At 32.7% G+C, this 18,486-nt stretch overlaps 1 protein-coding gene across 12 annotated transcripts in view; it reads left to right on the top strand.

The window, feature by feature from the left end:
* BIRC6 (baculoviral IAP repeat containing 6) overlaps positions 1-18,486 on the top strand; it is a 189,398-nt gene that overhangs the window by 51,423 nt on the left and 119,489 nt on the right. For 8 of the 12 annotated variants that reach the window (XR_003045851.1, XM_025045690.1, XM_025045688.1 and 5 more), the window contains exons 11-22: positions 1,128-1,277; positions 4,023-4,248; positions 5,764-5,924; positions 6,956-7,087; positions 7,563-7,694; positions 9,762-9,940; positions 10,962-11,095; positions 12,411-12,572; positions 12,669-12,800; positions 13,445-13,542; positions 14,981-15,128; positions 15,964-16,097. Coding sequence is in view for 11 of the 12 variants with exons in the window: in XM_025045690.1 (XP_024901458.1) it covers positions 1,128-1,277; positions 4,023-4,248; positions 5,764-5,924; positions 6,956-7,087; positions 7,563-7,694; positions 9,762-9,940; positions 10,962-11,095; positions 12,411-12,572; positions 12,669-12,800; positions 13,445-13,542; positions 14,981-15,128; positions 15,964-16,097 (1,788 nt within the window). In the remaining variant the exon portion in view is untranslated. The remainder of the gene's footprint in view (positions 1-1,127; positions 1,278-4,022; positions 4,249-5,763; positions 5,925-6,955; positions 7,088-7,562; positions 7,695-9,761; positions 9,941-10,961; positions 11,096-12,410; positions 12,573-12,668; positions 12,801-13,444; positions 13,543-14,980; positions 15,129-15,963; positions 16,098-18,486) is intronic. The other 4 variants (XM_025045691.1, XM_006910373.3, XM_006910374.3 and 1 more) reach the window with 2 other exon arrangements.

Genomic DNA, 18,486 nt, shown 5'->3' on the forward strand with positions numbered 1-18,486 from the left:
CCTTTTCTTGTGTTCCTAATGCTCCCCGGACAACCGCAGGCTGCGCCCGGTCTCCTCTCTCCTCTCCTCTCCTCTCTTCTTCTCTTTCTTTTCTTTTCTTTTCTTTTTTCTGTTGTGCCCTTTCAGGTCTTTGCTGCATTGACGTGGAGACTTAGTTGCCTGGGAATGTGTTGATGGCTTGGGCCTCATCTAGTCTTTGCTACACATGTGTATAACCTCTGTTCAATGTGGGATATGTGGAGAGTTTACCAAGAATCCTGTATTTCTCTCACTTTTTTCTTTTAAATTCTCTGTCAAATCCTTGGTTATTTCTGGTGATTCGCTCACCCCAGATAGGATCCTGACTTTAGGTATCACAGTTGATGGGCCTCATTTTTGTTGCCACTGAGCCACTTTAAACTGACAGCTCTCCAAATCCTTTGAGCTGCCTCTGGCAGCAGTGAATCTGCTGTTTTTTCATGGCTTGCCACATCCTGGTTGAATGACAGTTTTGTCCAGGTTTTTATAAAGTTGCTTTTCAGGAAGAAGATTTATCAACTGTAGTTCTAGAAGTGACTTTCCAAATACTCTTATTAGAATATACTTTTATTCATTGATTTTTGTCTTAAAAATTTGCTAAGTCTGCATTCAGTTTTTTCTGTCAGAGATATGAAAAATAGAAATTGAATTTGATTTCATTTCATTGTGAGTGCTTCAAACAATTAAGAATTGTTGTTTAGTTTCGTTATACTGGGATTAAGAAATTGGGCTGTGGATCCCAGTACAGCTAGTGTATCAGTTTCCTCATCTGTAAAGTGGCTACAATAATTGTTCCTATCTCAAGTGCTTTTGTGAAGACTAAATGAATTAATTTAAGCATGTAAAATAATATCTTACACATAATAAGTACTAGATAAATAACTTTCCATATATTAGTATGTATTCGCCATTTTCTTAATTCAGTTTAATTTTCAGTTGTAATTCCTTGGCAATTTAATTTCTAAATTCTTGGAAATATATCACTTTCGTAGTTCATTTATTTGTTGAGCGACGTTAAAATAAATTAGGTTTCTTAACTCAGTAGTATGTATTTGTATGTGTACCCATTTTCCATGTATCTGTGTTGATGGAATTTTACTGCACTGTAGGTGGTGAGCTTCATTTTCTCCAAATTGGAGGAACTTGTGATGATATTGATGAAGCTGATATACTAGTGGATGGATCTCTTTCTAAAGGAATAGAACCATCTTCAGAAGGTTCCAAACCTTTATCAAACCCCTCAAGTCCTGGCATTTCAGGTATGATAATAAGTTTTTAAATGATTTCTTAAAAGCAAATTTTTGTTATGGTCAAAGGTTTGAGTCTTATATAATCTTAAACATCATTTCAGTTTTTATAGTCAACTCCTCATTGCTTTGTTGGGGGAGTTCGTTTGCTTGTTGACATTCTTTCACCAGGCTTGTTTTTGTATATATTTTTTAAAAATCACTTTTACGTTTGTTAGGAAATGTTATATACATTAAAATAAGAAATGGTTCTCAACCTGTGGTAGGTTGACCAATATTGGTGAGGTCACCTAAGAGAGAAAAACATTGTATTGGCTACTAAGGAGCTTTTGCTCTAGTTATGTAGGAAAAAAAAAATTTCATTAAGTATAAAGTCAGTGGAATAGCTAATAATACTGACATTACTACTAGAATTGAAAAGCAGAAAGAATATTCTCTCCCTGATATAATATATATAGACCCTCATTGCCCCACTGTGAAACTTTAAATAAGTTTGTTTTTGTTTTTGCTGCTTCTCCCATCCTTGTTCTATACTGCACTTTAGAACTATATTTTTGAAAAATAATGCTAGCATATTTCTCCTGCTTTTAAAAATCTTTACTTGTTTTGTGGACTTTTATGAAATGACTCTAGTCTTCTCAATGTTTAGTTATAGTAAACTTTTCATGATTTCCTAAGTGTGTAATTCAGTTTCATGCTCTTCACATGTTACACTGAGCTCTCTTTCCCCAACTTTTATGCTTACTGTTCTTTTGTATTTCCATAGCTTATGTTTTACACTTATCACTTACTACATTTTATCTCCCAAATCTAGCATTTTAAAGAAGTTTAGTAAATTTTTAATGAATAGCATGTTTAAACTCAAACATATTCTAAATAGAAGTAATACATAGAGTTGGTATTTGGTCCTGATGGACACTTATATTTGGACATTTAATCATTTTTCTTTGCATCAGAGGCAAACTTTTAGTGATTACTAGTATAATAACATGTTAACTTCAGTGGTTATTGCTATAATATACGGTTGTCTTCACTATCTTATCTATCAGGAGTTCCCAACCTCAACACTATTGACATTTTGGGCTAGATAATTCTTTGTTGTGGGAGGGCTGGCCTGTGCTGTATTAGCAGCATCCCTGTCTTCTACCTACTAGATTACAGTAGGACACACAGTTGCCCCCATCCAAATGGCTCTTGGGAGGCAAGATTGTCCACTAATTGGATACATTGATTCATGTCTTTTGCTATAATTAGTCAAGACTTGATTGTCTTGATGAACTGTACAACTTGATTTAAAAAGCTAACATGCTGAATGTTTTCATATTTTGTAGGTTATTGGTATAATGGAGAAGAATATGCATGTAGAGGTCATAAAAATGCTATTTAGTGGAAAATCCATGAATTAAATTTTAGAGAAGGAAATAACGGCATTTTGGTCAACGATGGACCATATAGTATATATGATGGTTGTCCCATATGATTATAATGGAGCTGAAAATTTTCTATCTCCTAATGAAGTCTTAGCTGGTGTAACATTGTAGCACAAAGCATTACTCAGGTGTTTGTAGTGATGCTGGTGTAAACAAACCAACTGCGCTGCCAGTCATATAAAAGTATAGCACATACAGTTATGTACAGTACATAATACTTGATAAATGACTGAGCTCTTGGCTTATGTATTTACTGTACTATACTTTTTATCATTATTTTAGAGTGTACTTTTTCAACTTATGAAAAAAAGTTTTTCATAAAACACTATGCCATGTTATACTGGCAGTAGCCTCATCTCATGTTTTAAGGTGTCTCATGATTGCATAATTTTCACTTGTGCTTGATTTAATCTTGTTTTTTTGTGTAGTAACATGCTAAACAAGCTTGTAGCCTAGGAGCAGTTGGCCATACCATATAGCCTAGGCTATCCCATATAGGTTTTTATAAGTACATGCTATGATGTTCGCACCTAATGATGCATTTCTTAGAACGTATCCTGACATTGAAGCGTTATTTCTATTTACAAACAGTTAATATAGTTTCAGTCAGATTCATAAAGCTCTAAGCTTTGAGAAAAAATGTGGTTCGAAGTATACTTGTAATGGTTTTCTAAAACTCAGTGTAAATTTTCTTTGTGAAGACATTCTAAACCTATCAGATTTTATATTTCAGTTTTTTTTTTTAACTTATTTTTGTTAATTGGAACAAGAACAATGGCCTTTCAGCTTTTTCCAGTGTTAGACATTTCACAAATGTGAATACACGTATTTATAAAAGAAAACTAATCTCTCCGAAGTTGGTCATTATTGTTATAATGCTGGTATAATATATTTTTAACTACCACAGAATGCAAAAAATACTGTTTAAAATGGCAGATGTTATGTACTTGCTAATGTTTAACATTTTGTTTTGTAAAAAATTCTAAAAATTAATTATTGAATGTTGTAAGTTTGGCTTACATTTAGCACTGTTACTTTTGTTGCTCTTAATTAGGGCTTTTTAAAGCTCAGTCAGGACTCTTCTAACAGGTTGTTTGGGTTTCTCCAATAATGAGTACCCTCTTTATAATTTAAAATATTCAAGACGGATTTTTCTTATGCCTGTAATATAGTCACTGCTAGTTACTTAAGTTTCATGTTAACATCTGAGCCCACATTATTATTAACTTTCAGGTTATTTGGTAAATGTTGCCGTTTGAGTAGACAAAACGTCAATTAAAACTTTTTTTTTAAATCTATTTCAAATTCTACATTTACTATTGTTAAGGAGTTGATTTATTGGTGGACCAGCCATTCACCCTTGACATCTTGACATCTTTAGTGGAGCTAACCCGCTTTGAGACTTTGACTCCACGGTTTTCAGCTACTGTTCCTCCATGTTGGGTAGAAGTTCAGCAAGAACAGCAGCAAAGGAGGCATCCTCAGCATTTGCATCAGCAACACCACGGAGATGCTGCTCAGCATACTAGAACTTGGAAACTACAGACTGACAGGTAAAACATTGTTTCAGAGTATTTAATTTTAAGTCCATGTATGTATTTGGCAATATAGAATTCTAGATATATTACTGTTTCTCTTTTTTATATTAATAGCTTTTGTACCTTTCATTTGTCACCTTAATTTTAGAAATTTTGCATATTTTTAGTTATGGAATAAATAGTGAGAGTAACCCACCACTGTACTTAGTTTGATTTTTTAGTCCACACATTAATTTAACAGATATTTAAATGTTTGTTTTACACAGTCACTCTTGTAGGCATTAGTAATATGACAGTCATAGAATTTATATTCTAGAGGAGGTAGTCAGTAAGCAAATATCTACTATATCATATAGTCATAAAAGCTATGAAATCTGTTAAAACAGTATGGTTATTGAGTAGTTGTTGGGTGTATATGTATGTGAGAGTGAGAGAGAGAGAGAATGTTTGTGATATTTTTAGTATAAGGGGACTAAGAAAGGCCTCCATGAAGATATTAATTCAGAGGCAATAGCAAGTACAAAGACCTCGAGGAATGTGTTTTATGAATTCTAGGAGTGCAGTTAACGTAGGGGAAAGTGGAAAGAGGTAAGGTCAAAAGAAGTAGCTGATAATCAGGTTATTTATAGGCCATAGTGAGACTAATGCTGAGTGAGATGGGAAGATGTTTGACAGTTTTGAGTACAAGAGTGATGTGATATAATTTATCTATTAGAAAGATACAGTTAGACTGGTCTGTTGACAGTAGTTGTGTGTATGGTATGTATAGGATGGAAACAAGGATTTAGTTTAGATGCTGTTGTGGTAATCCATGTGAAATGGTGATGGTAGCTTTGACTATGGTGATAATTGATGGAAGCAGTGGAAAGAGGGGTCAGATTCTGGATACAATTTGGAGGTAGAAGGAACAGTATATGCTGATATCTTGAACATATGGTATGAGAGAAGGGTCAGGGATGACTGAGATTTTGGACTGAGCTAGTTGAGAAAGGAATTTCTGTTCACTGAGATTGGAGTGGGTAATCATGAAGTTTAGATTTATTTATGGTAAATTTGACATGGCTGGTAGACTTTTGGATGTGACTCTGGAATTTGTTGGAGAAATGTGGTTTGGAGATGTTTTTATTTTCAGCATTTATAGTTTAAGTCAGAAAGGACAAGTGTAAAAAAGATACAAGAAATTCTTATTTTAAACTGTAGATTCCTGGGACCATACTCATAGGTTTAGGGTGGGGCCCAGGAATCTGCAGATAATTTTGATGCATTCGTCCACACTGTAAGAAACACAAATTTATTATAATGTATAGTTTCCAAGGCAGGTATCAATTCATAAGGTAGGATCATTCATTCATTGCCTAAGTCTAACCTCTCTATTAGGGGCTGCTTATCTTCTCTCCTGATTCCATTGTGAGAAGCATTAAGTTTTGTTGGAGGCTAAAAATCAGTGTGTGAAAGGAGATATTTGTGATAATATGGTTATGGCCAAGAAAGATTTTTGCTTTATTTAGTATTTCCACCCTTATTTAACAGCAACAGCTGGGACGAACATGTATTTGAATTGGTTCTACCTAAAGCTTGTATGGTTGGACATGTGGACTTCAAATTCGTTTTGAACTCAAACATCACCAATATTCCACAGATACAAGTGACACTGCTGAAAAATAAAGCTCCGGGCTTAGGGAAAGTCAATGGTAAGAATAAATCAACTTATATTTGAAGATTTTACCTTGTAGTTGATTTCTTAAAAAGACTAATTTCAATTTAACTGTTCAGGTTTGACCGTCTCTCCCCTCCTTCTCTCCTGCCTCCCCCACACCCCCAGCTAGTTTTCTACTCTACTTTTAGTGGTTTTATTTAGAAAAGTTAATCTTGAGAACATTGTAGAGCTTTTCAGTAACTCAATATTGTTCAGAATTGCATAAATTCGAATAATTCAGTTATGTGGGTTTTTTTGGAAAATGCAATTAGTTCCTTGGTGAATTGGTTTTACTTTTAGCATTACTAGACTTACTCATTTCTCTTAAGAGGAGACTTGATTGGGAAAAGAACTTGTTATAGAAGTCACATATTCTTTTAAGATTATTCATGAAACCCAGCCTTTCATGTAATGCCAGAAATATACCCATCTTTAGTTATCTTACAAGTTCAGAATTTGATATATTGAGTTATTAAAGTAGATTGTACACATTTAGCATATTGGGAACTAGATGTTACTTCTCAGTGCTTTCTTCTTAATAAGTTAGTTTAAAAGGCAGGAGATAATTTCAGAGTAAAAAGGCTACTTTACACCAGGGGTTAAAAACATTGAAACCTGAAAAATTTCCTATTTCAGAAATACGTATGTATGTTGTCTACTTATGTGTGACTTTTTGTGTGTATGTATTCTTTTGAAACATGACGGATTCTGATTTAATTGGGTCTAGGACTTAGGCATTGGTATTTTTAAAACTGCAGATGCCGGTACTCTGCAGCATTGGGTAAAAACTGTTAGTTCAGTTACCAGCATATTATTTCTTCAGGTGAATATTTTACTACCATTAAGAGAGAGAAGAATGTATGAAAGAATTAATTGAATCTGATTTTCTTCCTCTTGACAACCATTTTATGGCATCTGTGATGAAAATCACAGCAGTTCCCAGTTTAACAGAAAATTTTAGAATTTTAGGCACATAAGTCATTGATATTAAGCAAAATTAAGTTTACTAATATTTTTATCCTCTAGAAACAGCAGTAGATAGGCAGATCACCTTTCCTTTGTCTCCAGCTCTTAACATTGAAGTGGAACAAAATGGGAAACCGTCCCTGGTTGATTTGAATGAAGAAATGCAGCACATGGATGTAGAGGAATCACAGTGTGAGTTAAATTATAGAGCTGTTGTCCATGACAGTAAAAGGAGTAGTGATCCAAATGCATCATGATGGGCAAAGATTTCTTTATGGCTTGCAAAAACTTGGTTTTAAGAACATGATTAAGAAATAACCTATATTCTGCTTTGGCAGTGTGCTTTCACTTTCAGCTCGTCTTTGTGAACACAGCTGCGCTAATACTTGCAATTCTTGTCTTTTAATATCTTGGGATTTGAAATATGTCATGGTTTTATTTTTTATTGTTTTGAAAATCAAGGTGAATGTAATTAAAATGGGAATGGAAAACAACATAGCAGATAATCAATTATAGTTCCTTAGCATGACAGTGAATTCTTACTTGAACATATTCCGAGTATCGTACTTTGTGTGGTGGTAGTATATGTAAGTGGGATGGATATTTGTTTAATAAATATTACTTTTTAAATTACACACTAAAAGAAAATATGTAATTTTCTTTTTAGGTCTTAGATTATGTCCCTTTCTGGAAGATCATAAGGAAGACATTCTTTGTGGGCCAGTATGGCTTGCTAGTGGCCTTGATCTATCAGGGCATGCTGGGATGTTAACGTTAACAAGCCCCAAACTTGTTAAAGGTAAAGTAACATATTTTACAAAAGCAGAATAAATAATACCACATTCATAAAAATAGTTTTTAAAAAACCGATCTCAAAAAAGGAATATTGTTTTGAGATTTTTGTTAGCAGTTCCCTCAGTTTCCTGGTAGTTAAGATGAATTCCTCTCATAAATGACTATTTTCATGTGAAATTTCTGTTTCTCCTTTCCTTGTCTTGAAGGTCTCAGTGCTTTTTGAAAGAAGCATAAAGAAAGTGAACACAGGGTGGCATGTTTGCCTTTCCCATCATTTCAGAGTCCGGTGTCTTTAGAGTGCTTATTGTATATTGTTATAATGTCATCTCTTAAGTAGGTTTTTACAGAAGAGTTTTGATTGCATCAGATGTAATGATTTGAGTGTTTCAAACAAGTTATAATTAATGTATGTTTTAAAATAATTGGCTATTATATAAATACTATTGCAGTAGTAGGATTTCAATTTCAGTTTATGTATCCTGGAGATGAATAGAAACAGCAACAAGCAAATAATCCACTTAGCTGGATTATTTAAGTAAATTTAGAGGTAGGGTCTGGTGTGGAGATGAATTAGAAACAGCAACAAGCAAATAATCCACTTAGCTGGATTATTTAAGTAAATTTAGAGGTGGGGTCTGGTGTGGAGATCCTTCTCTAAACCAAGAAAAATATCTGACCACCTAAATAACAACTGTTTTAATTTGTGTACATTCCATTCATAATGTTTGTCCACATTTACACATTTACCTTTGGTTGCAGATATAGTATATATAGAAGTTCTAATATGCTCTCTTGACAATATCTCATTCATTCATTAAGTTTATGAGACCGTGTGATGGCATAAGGCCACATACTAATAGTGAACAAAACTAATAAAATCTTTCATATTGCTGAGAGTATAATTTAGTTTTATTGAATGAGTGTGAAACTTAAATTTTTATATAAAGACAAAAATGTTGGCTTTGATAAAAATAGATGCAGTTATATGACATGTTTTTCAAAAGGCTAACATTTAAAAGTGTTAATTTTCTTTGAATTTACTAAGAATGATTATTTTTCTCATCAAATTTCCAAGAAATATTTGGAACTAGAGAAAATGACTGCTAAGTTTATATAGAAGAATAAAAGGATGATGTGTGGGTCAAATAAATTTGGAAAAAAAATTGAGAGGGAGAGTCTTGTCAGTTATAGAACATAGAGTAATACAGCAATAAGAAGAGAGTAACAGTGAGAGCTAGCACAGTAGGCAGGCAGATCAGTCAAAAACAAGAAAGGTAGCTTTTGTAACCACAGTAAGATTTGCTATTGAGGCAGCAATAGGCAGATGGTTTGCTGGTGGGTGTATTAATTTGAGTATTTTTGCAATATATTTTACAGATTATATAGTATGATCTCAGTTTAGTTAAAATAAAACATGTTGGTGATACTAACAATCAATATTTATCAAGCGCTTCCTTTGTATAAGTATTTCAGTTATCTTTGGGGTAGGTACTGTTTTTCTCATTTTACATTTGAAGGAACTAAACCACAGAAAGATAAATTTGTCACATGCCTAATAGATGGCAGAGCCGTTATTCAAACCTAGGTAGTGACTCCAAAGCCTGTGCTTTTTCAACTGTTAATATAATGCTTATGTGTATCTGTGCATACGCATGTGTAAGTGTGTGAATGCATGCATAAAAAGACTAGCTGGAGACACATAATGATAACATCATTATTATCTCTAGATGCTTTGATGTTAGTTTTTTCTTTGTGTTTTTCTGCAGTTCTCAGCATTTTTATTAAAATGAATAACTTCATTGGGGAAAATATGCCAAATGTTTATAACAATCAGTCATAATTTTATGTCTTATGCTGTTCATATAGCCTCTGTAGCTTTTTGTTCTTTTGCTAGCAACATATGAAGGTTATTCAACTATAATATACTCAAACAGTATAATTTGAAAAAATTCTGAACAGGTGTGTTTTCCTTTTTGTGGAATTAGTTATTTAACTTTCTCTATGAAGATGAAAAACAGTTTGCTCATTGGTGATTCACTTTTTTTTATCCCATTCTACACTGCTTCTCTAGGTATTGCAGGAGGAAAATATCGTTCATTTTTAATCCATGTCAAGGCAGTGAATGAAAGAGGAACAGATGAGATCTGTAATGGGAGTATACGTCCTGTAGTAAGACTTCCATCCCTAAAACACCAGAGTAACAAGGGCTATTCACTTGCTTCACTTTTGGCAAAAGTTGCAGCAGGCAAGGTATGAAATACTGTTACTTTGAACTATAACAATGGTGATTTAAATGTTGTGGATGAGATTTGACACACTACTGAAAATGGTATAACCCTGTGTTGAATTTTCAATAGACGACTGGTTTGTTTGTATTTTTCTTTACAGTGACTTAAAAAATATATTTAAGAAGAAAATATTTCGAATTAACTTTAAGCAACTACATAACATTTATAAAGTATATTCAGTAGGGAGTAATCATTAGCAGGTACTTCCTTTTATAATTATTTTAGGCCATAATACTTAACTTTCCTTAGATGTGAGAGTTTGTTTCTGTGCCCTCTACGGGAAACTCACTACCTGTTTTTTTTGTTTGTTTTTTGTTTGTTTGTTTGTTCGTTTTTTGGTAAACATTTGGGAGGATGCAGGAAAAGATGTTGGGAAGCGATTTTCGAGATAAATTGTAATTTCATGGTTGATTTTTCTGCAACTAGCTGTGTACCATGCAGTCTCTTCATATTGTCTGATCTTGGATTTTCCTGAACTCTGGAGATTTTGTTTCGCTATCATCATTGTTTATAAGCAACAGTAGCAATATCAGTAACACCAATCATCTTATATTTGTATAGGTCTTCCAATTTTTCAAGGACTTCTGTGTACTTTATCTGATTTAATCCTCAAAATAACTCTGAGGTAGGCAGAGCAGGTGCTATTATTATCATCTCCATTTTTCATATTGAAAGTGAATGAACCTTAGAGATTGAGGGTCTGGCATATCTCATATAGCTTATATATAAGTGTTATAGTTCAGACTTGGACTCAGGACTTCGGCTTTATAATCTTTAATTATTGCTTTATTCCTTTAAAAATAGTAACTATCTTCTATTATAATTCTGGGGGAAAGTAGTCATTTACTGAATATAGGGTAAGAGCTATCATTTTGAGACATATGTTTTGATAATCATAATTCAATTATTGTCCTTTGAAACCTTTACTAGTAAACAAGTTTAGTATCATTTGTTCATTCAATTACTTAATTTTGTATGTTTAGGAAAAATCATCTAATGTTAAGAATGAAAATGCAGGTGGCACCCGTAAATCTGAAAACCTCCGGGGCTGTGACTTACTTCAGGAGGTCTCAGTCACAATTCGAAGATTTAAGAAAACTTCAATTTCTAAGGAAAGGTAACTTCATTCCCTTTTCCTGTTATTCTTATAGTAATAAAAGTACGTACAAAGGAAAAATTCCAATAAACATACTAATACACATAATATTTTTAAATTTCATTTACTCAAAAATTTTTGAGTTTTTTCAGTTTCTCTTATTAAGAACTTGTAACCTCAGCAAGGATATGAATTGTCTTTCTACTTCATTAGTTTATCCATGGTGTCTACATACTGCTCGGTATATACCAGGAATACAATATCAGTAGAATGAGGAAAGAAATATAGGAATATGAAGTTTTATTCACTCTTTATGAATATAATACATTATTGTAAACTTCATTTCTTTTTTTTTGTTCCTTTTTTTTTTTAAATTTTAATTTTACAGTTAGATTTGACATTCACTGTTAATTTATATTAGTTTCAGGTGTACAGCTTAGTGGTTAGACATTTATAAATTATATAAATTAGAATTTATATAATTCACAAAGTGATCCCCCCAATTAGTCTAGTACCCACCCACCTGGGACTATACATAGGTATTACAATATTATTAACTATATTCTCCATGCTATACTTTATATCCCATGACTCTTTTGTAGCTACTAAAGAGTACTTCTTAATCCTTTCACCTTTTTTGCCCAGTCCCCCAGGGCCCCTCCCATCTGGCAATCACCAGTTTATTCTGTGAGTCTGTTTCCACTTTGTTTAGTTTGTTCTTTAGATTTCACATATAAGTGGAATCATATGGTATTTGTCTTTCTTTGTCTGACTTCACTTAGCATAATACTCTCTAGGTCCATCTATGTCATTGCAAATGATGAGATTTCATTTTTTTATGGCTGAGTAATATTCCATTGTATATATGTGCCGCTTCTTCTTTATCCATTCGTCTGTTGATGAGCACTTAGGTTGCTTCCATATCTTGGCTATTGTAAATAGCTCTTTAGTGAACATAGGTGTACATGTATCCTTTTGAATTAGCGTTTTGGTTTTCTTTGGATAAATACTCAGAAATGGAATTATTGGGTCATAAGGTAGTTCTATTTTTAATTTTTTGAGGCACCTCCAAACTATTTTTCATAGTGGCTATACCTAAACTTTATTTCTTTTTAAATCTTTTTATAAGCATTGTACTGCTTATATACTATATTAAATCTTTTAATATTATAACATTAAATTCAGAGACTGACATTTCATTGTAATATTGAATTTTTCATTTTTTCAAATTGTAGTATTCATGATTGAAAATGAAACATCATATGACTACATTTTGATAGGTGGTTTAGTCTGTTTTATTTTGGTTGTTAATGTACTTATATTTTCCTTTTTGTAGAGTGCAACGATGTGCCATGTTACAGTTTTCAGAATTTCATGAGAAGCTTCTTAACACCCTTTGTAGAAAAGCAGATGATGGCCAAATTACAGAACATGCCCAGAGCCTCGTGTTAGATACTCTTTGTTGGTTAGCTGGAGTACATTCAAATGGACCTGGAAGGTTAATAATTAAGATTTTACTTACCATCGATGATTGCCTTTTGAATGTATGATTGGAAGCTCAAGATGAGTCTAAATGTCTGCTATTGTTTTACAGTTCAAAAGAAGGAAATGAGAGCCTGCTTTCAAAAACACGAAAATGTCTCTCAGACATTGTACGCGTTTGCTTCTTTGAGGCAGGACGAAGCATTGCCCATAAGTGTGCCCGATTTCTAGCTTTGTGCATTAGGTTGGTGATTTTTTTTTTTTAAGTTGAAAGTATACCTTTTTAGGTGTGCTTGCTGTTTGGCAGGTGATACCTTGTCTCTAGTGTAATATCTTCGTTGACTATATGTATAACTTAAACAAATTTTCAAAAGTTGATGAGGGTTATTGAGATTCTAAGAAATAATTTTAAATTTTAAGGGAAAATGTCATGTTAAATAAATCTATTAATAAAAGAAGTCTACTAGGCTTTTCTGCTTACTAGTAGCAGTTTGGGGACTTTCCCCGCTTTCACTCTTACTTTCCCTGGTCATCTTTGGATCCTCTACCTGAGGCCTTATTCCCTGTTATATGACAGTCTTACCAGGCTTTTTTTTAACATTGTCCAGATCACTTTCTTTGGACCCTGAGACTCAAACTATCTAGAAAGTATTTAAGAGCTAATAGTCAATATTGACTGGACTGCTTGTTAGCCCCTTTCTGTAAAGAGAATGGTTTAATGTGTAAGAAAACAGTTACAAAGACTTTTAGTGTAATCAATCCCTACTCTTTTTGCTGTCTATCTGGTTTGAATGCAGATTTTTCTTATAATCAGTGCACCGTGTTTAGGTTGAATTTGGACCTTGAGTATTAAAGTATTTAAATTTTTTCTTTTAAAATTTTTTTTAGTAATGGCAAATGTGACCCATGTCAACCAGGATTTGGATCTGTTCTATTGAAGGCCTTACTTGATAATATGTCATTTTTACCTGCAGCTGCAACTGGTGGTATGTGAAATTAATTTAATCACTCATAACTGTAGTCAGAAAATATTTTACAGTATATTTAGGATTATTTAGTAATATTTTTCTTGATTATTCCCCTATTTTTCCCTGAAGTTTATTTTTTAAGGGGTTCTTATATTTTGATTGGATGCACAGGTAATCACTATTGAATAATGCTAGGAAAAAAATGGGCGAGTTAAGTATAATTATCAATTCATCTTATCCATATTTTTCTGTATTTCATTAAAATCATTGAGTTGTTTTTTTGTTTACTAACTATACATCAGATACCGCAAACTAAAATGCCAGTAAATACCAGAGAGACAACATAAATAAGTAAAATTGTCCATGCATATATTGTGTCCATGCATATGCTTTGTATGGCCAACTGGAATTCTCTACAACAGGCTAGTGGTTTTTGTTCCAGCACCTGAAGAGTGTAGAAATGCCATTTAAGAATGAATGTGGCTATCAAGTAGGAATTTACAGAGCAGTCTCCTAAAATAGCATGTATATAAAGTAATGGAGATTTTAAAAATGTTTTTTAATGTCTGCTGTTTTATGCTGCTGCTATGAAAGACTACTGATTTGCCCTTTTAAACCTAATGTTATTTTTTTGTAGACATTTCTATCTTTTGTCTTAGAAATAACCAACCCATTCAACAAGTTATCTCAGTGAGATAAATACATTTCACAAGGATTTGATCTTTGTGGTATACCAGAAAAAAAGCCTTTTCAAAGTTGGCGAATGGGTATTTTGTCAATATCTTAATTTAGGTAAAGAATCTCTTTATATTTACATTGAACATATATTGGATAAAACTATATAGAGTAGGATGTTTTGGGCTTGGTTGTTTACTTTAATAGTCTTTTGTGTTTAATACAATTTCTTGAAGATAGTCTTAGAGCTAGGATGCTGAAATTCTGGGGCATACTTAATTAGGTATCTCAAATTTCATAAAAGAGTCTTAAAATACATTATCATAATCATCTTTTAGCCATGTTGGTCTGTATCTAACTGGCAGTGTAGAATAACTATACTTCATTCACTTGCTGAAGCGTGTTATTTGTAGCTCACTGCCATCCATTGTTTTTGAAAATTTTAATGCAGAGAAGCAGTATTTCAGAAAGGATGGCTTGAAGGCCTTGCTACCTCCACTTTTCCAGCTATTTTATAATATCCCTCAGAGTTATCTCATGTTATTAAAAACCTAAATGCCTAAGTGACTTGATGTACTTCTGAAAAAATATGTTGGAACTTCTTTGTCAGTATCTTCTTAGAGTCCTCCAAGGAACAAGGAATTGGTCCTTCTTTGTAAGTTTCAGGTTGTAAGAAAATCTTTCTAGGAAAAGAGGACACGCTGATAAATATATAATCTGAAGTTTTCTTTGTTACAGAAAAATGAGAGGAAACACTGATTATTTCTGTTGTTATTTTCAGGTTCTGTCTATTGGTATTTTGTCTTATTGAATTATGTTAAAGATGAAGATTTGGCTGGGTGCAGTACAGCTTGTGCATCTTTGCTTACTGCTGTGTCCAGACAATTACAGGACAGGCTAACGCCAATGGAGGCTTTACTTCAGACAAGGTATTTTAAAATACATACTGACTAATAATAGTCCTTTTTGGACATGACACTGCCTTTGCACAGTTTAAAAACTAATTTTCTTTCAAAAGTACATTTTATTTATACTTAGACTTTTTCTAAATGATATTAGCCTAAGGTTTTCTTTTCCCGTTTTTTTTTTAAATGATTCCACAGTTTTGAAAGTCCTGAAATGGTTATTCAGAGGGCTAATTATATTAAAAATACTAAAAGGGGTATTTCTTGATAATGGAAGAAACATTTAAGGTAATTTGTTTCTCTGTTGTTAAAACTTTATAGGTGGAATTACATGAGTCACTTATAGCCTCTAACTAGTATTCTTCACCTGCTGATAATCTAAAACTTAAACATAATGAAATAAGAAATAGCTAAAAGTTAGATTTGAGTTCTTGCCCGATCTTCAGTATTTAAAGTAGAGTATTTTATTTAACGCAATGATTTTGTAATCTTTTTAGTATGGAAATCTTGATTTTGATGAAATTTTATTCAAAGCCTTTGAACTTTCTGCTGAGTCATTTTAGTGCTGAGGTGAAGGAGGGCCACCTCATACCTCTTCTGTGCTCAGTCTGCAGATGAAGATTCAGTTTGGGTTCATTAGCTATTAGCTTATTGGAATCACATTTATTGAGTCTCTGAACCATATCTTTTGGAGTATAGGTTTGCAAGGAACACAGTTGAGAGTCACTGAATATAATGGGTTAAATGTGGTTGTGTGCCCACCTGCCCTGTGTCAAACTTTTTTAAAACTAAGTAAATAAATAATTTGTTAATTAGATGGGTGACAGGAAAATTTTTAGGACATTATTTTATTTTTCAGATATGGATTATATAGCTCACCATTTGATCCAGTCCTCTTCGATTTGGAAATGAGTGGCTCTTCTTGTAAAAATGTATACAACAGCAACATTGGTGTTCAATCAGATGAAATTGATTTATCAGATGTTCTTTCAGGTAGTAACTTCATTTATTAAAGAAATTACAGAATTTTTTTATCTTGGATTTAAGCTATCTTTGGCATAATACAATATAGTTACTATATGCTGTCTTTAAAAACTAAAATTTAGAACTTAACCTTAACATGCGTGAATCATTAAATTATTCGCCTTGATTTTTTAACTCACTCCTCAAAAAATGTTAAGGTTAATTTTGAAAGGGTTGTGAATTTGTTTTTTATATTTCTGTTTCATTGCATGTCAGCGACTTAAATACTCATAAGAGACTGTTTAAAATATTATTTCTTGTAGTCTTTTCAGTTTTATTTGGTGTGCCTTTGTTGTCCATAAAATCAAAGAATATGGCTATTTCATATTTCAAAAAATAAAATTCATATATATTAAGCAAAGATGCAGAAAGAAATAATTTGTTGCATCTACTGTCACACTCTCCTGAGGAAAACTCTGTACAGCGTTACATGTATCCTTGTTTACATTTCTGAAGAGTATGCTTTATTGGAATGTACAACGCTATATAATCTTTTCAAGTACTAGAATTTGGTGTTTATCTAGTTTTGTTAGATAAAGTGAAGGCTGTTTTATTATTTATTTGCTTCCATCTTTTGAACTTACTGAAAGCTCTGCTAGTAAACCAAAATGTTAGAAAATTTATTTGTAAACATATTAAGATAATCGCCACCTTAAATACATGTAGATTTTGGGAATTAGTCTGTGTTTATTTTTAAGTAAATTATGAATTGTGAAAAAAGCAAAAGAGAAAAATCAAATATAGAAATAAAAGTAAAATTCCTCAACTCCAACCTCTCTAACCCTCTTAGGTTACCATTGTTAATAGGATATTTAGCTATTTAGAATTGTTTGCTGTGCATGTTCATGAACGTTGTTAATGAAAGTGATTACACTACACTTACTAGCCCGTTACTTGCCATTTACTGACTTATGCTGCCTTGAGCATATGCTTCTATTTGATGATTTAGGCTCTGACTACTTCATGACAATCTGTCTTTATCCAAGTAACACATTATTTATGAGTGGAACTCAGAGGAGAGGTTAGAACTAGATATATAGATGCCTTCTGTATTCCTTAGGATAGACGGAGATCCATTATGGAGAGAAAATGTAAGGAGAAGACCATAAAGCTCAGGCCAAGCCAGGGAGTTAAATATGCAAGACTAGTTACATTCAGTATAGAATACCCAGGAGAAGGGACTTAGATATTGTGACTTATACGGATAAGTCTCCATATGAATGTCTCATCATTTTATTCCTCACTGTTAGTCCTTCTCCAGTGTTCCTCTTCTCAGTTAATGGTGTCAGTGGTACGAAACAAATCTGAATGTCATTCTCAATACCATTCTTTCTCATCTTCTACATAGAGGCTATCACCAGATCCTATCTATTTTTCCATTTCAACTCTGCTTACTTTCTTACCTCCCGTGATCACACTGATGACAGTCTTAAGCCACAACAGTCATCTTGAACCTGGACTATAATAATAGTTTTCTGATTGGTCTTTCTGCATCTGTTCTTGCCTCACTTCAGTACATCCTCCATTTTGCAACAAGTATGATCATTTATGAACACAAATCTGATCTCTTTACCTCTCGTTAAAATGTTTTTTATGTCTTCTCATTACTCTCTAGTCCAAAGTCTTTAATATAGAATATAAAATCATATGATCTGGCTATCTTTCCATTGCCACTGTTAGTCTCTTTTCTCTCTGGGTCAATGATTCTCTAAGTGTATTCCTTCAACCCCCTCAGGGTTCCTGAGATCCTTTAAGGGAGTCTGTGGGTCAACTGTTTTCATGATAGAACAATGTTATTTGTTTTTTTCATTGCATTGACTTTTGTACTGATTGTGCAAAAAGCATGATGTTCTTCACTAGGTACTCGCAATAAAAAAATGCTAGTTTCACTTTAACTTACAAAATATCCTTGAACCAGTAAAAATTGTTAATTTTATTAAATTTTAAATATTTAAATTTTAATAAAATTATATTAATATAATTTTAATAAAATTATATTAATATAATTTTAATAAAATTATATTAATAAAATTTTAAATATTTCATGATGAAATGGGAAGTATGCATGAAACACTTATGCATACTGTAGAAGCCTGGCTGTTTCAAGGAAACATACTTGTGCAGTTATTTGAGCTGAACTAATTATTTCATGGAACACCATTTTTATTTGCAAGAATGACAGGGAAAATATATGTATTCAGACTTGATTATTTGGCAGGTATTTTCTCAAAAATTTATAGAAAAAAACCTGCCTATCTGATAATCGGTACCTATCTAATTGATAGTGTTTGTTGCCAATGTTAAAAGTAGAACTTTTAAGCAAAAATTAGAATTTTAGGAAGTGTGTATCCCCTACAGT

This window comes from Pteropus alecto, unplaced genomic scaffold (genome assembly GCF_000325575.1).
Source record: "Pteropus alecto unplaced genomic scaffold, ASM32557v1 scaffold61, whole genome shotgun sequence".
Taxonomy (NCBI): domain Eukaryota; kingdom Metazoa; phylum Chordata; class Mammalia; order Chiroptera; family Pteropodidae; genus Pteropus; species Pteropus alecto.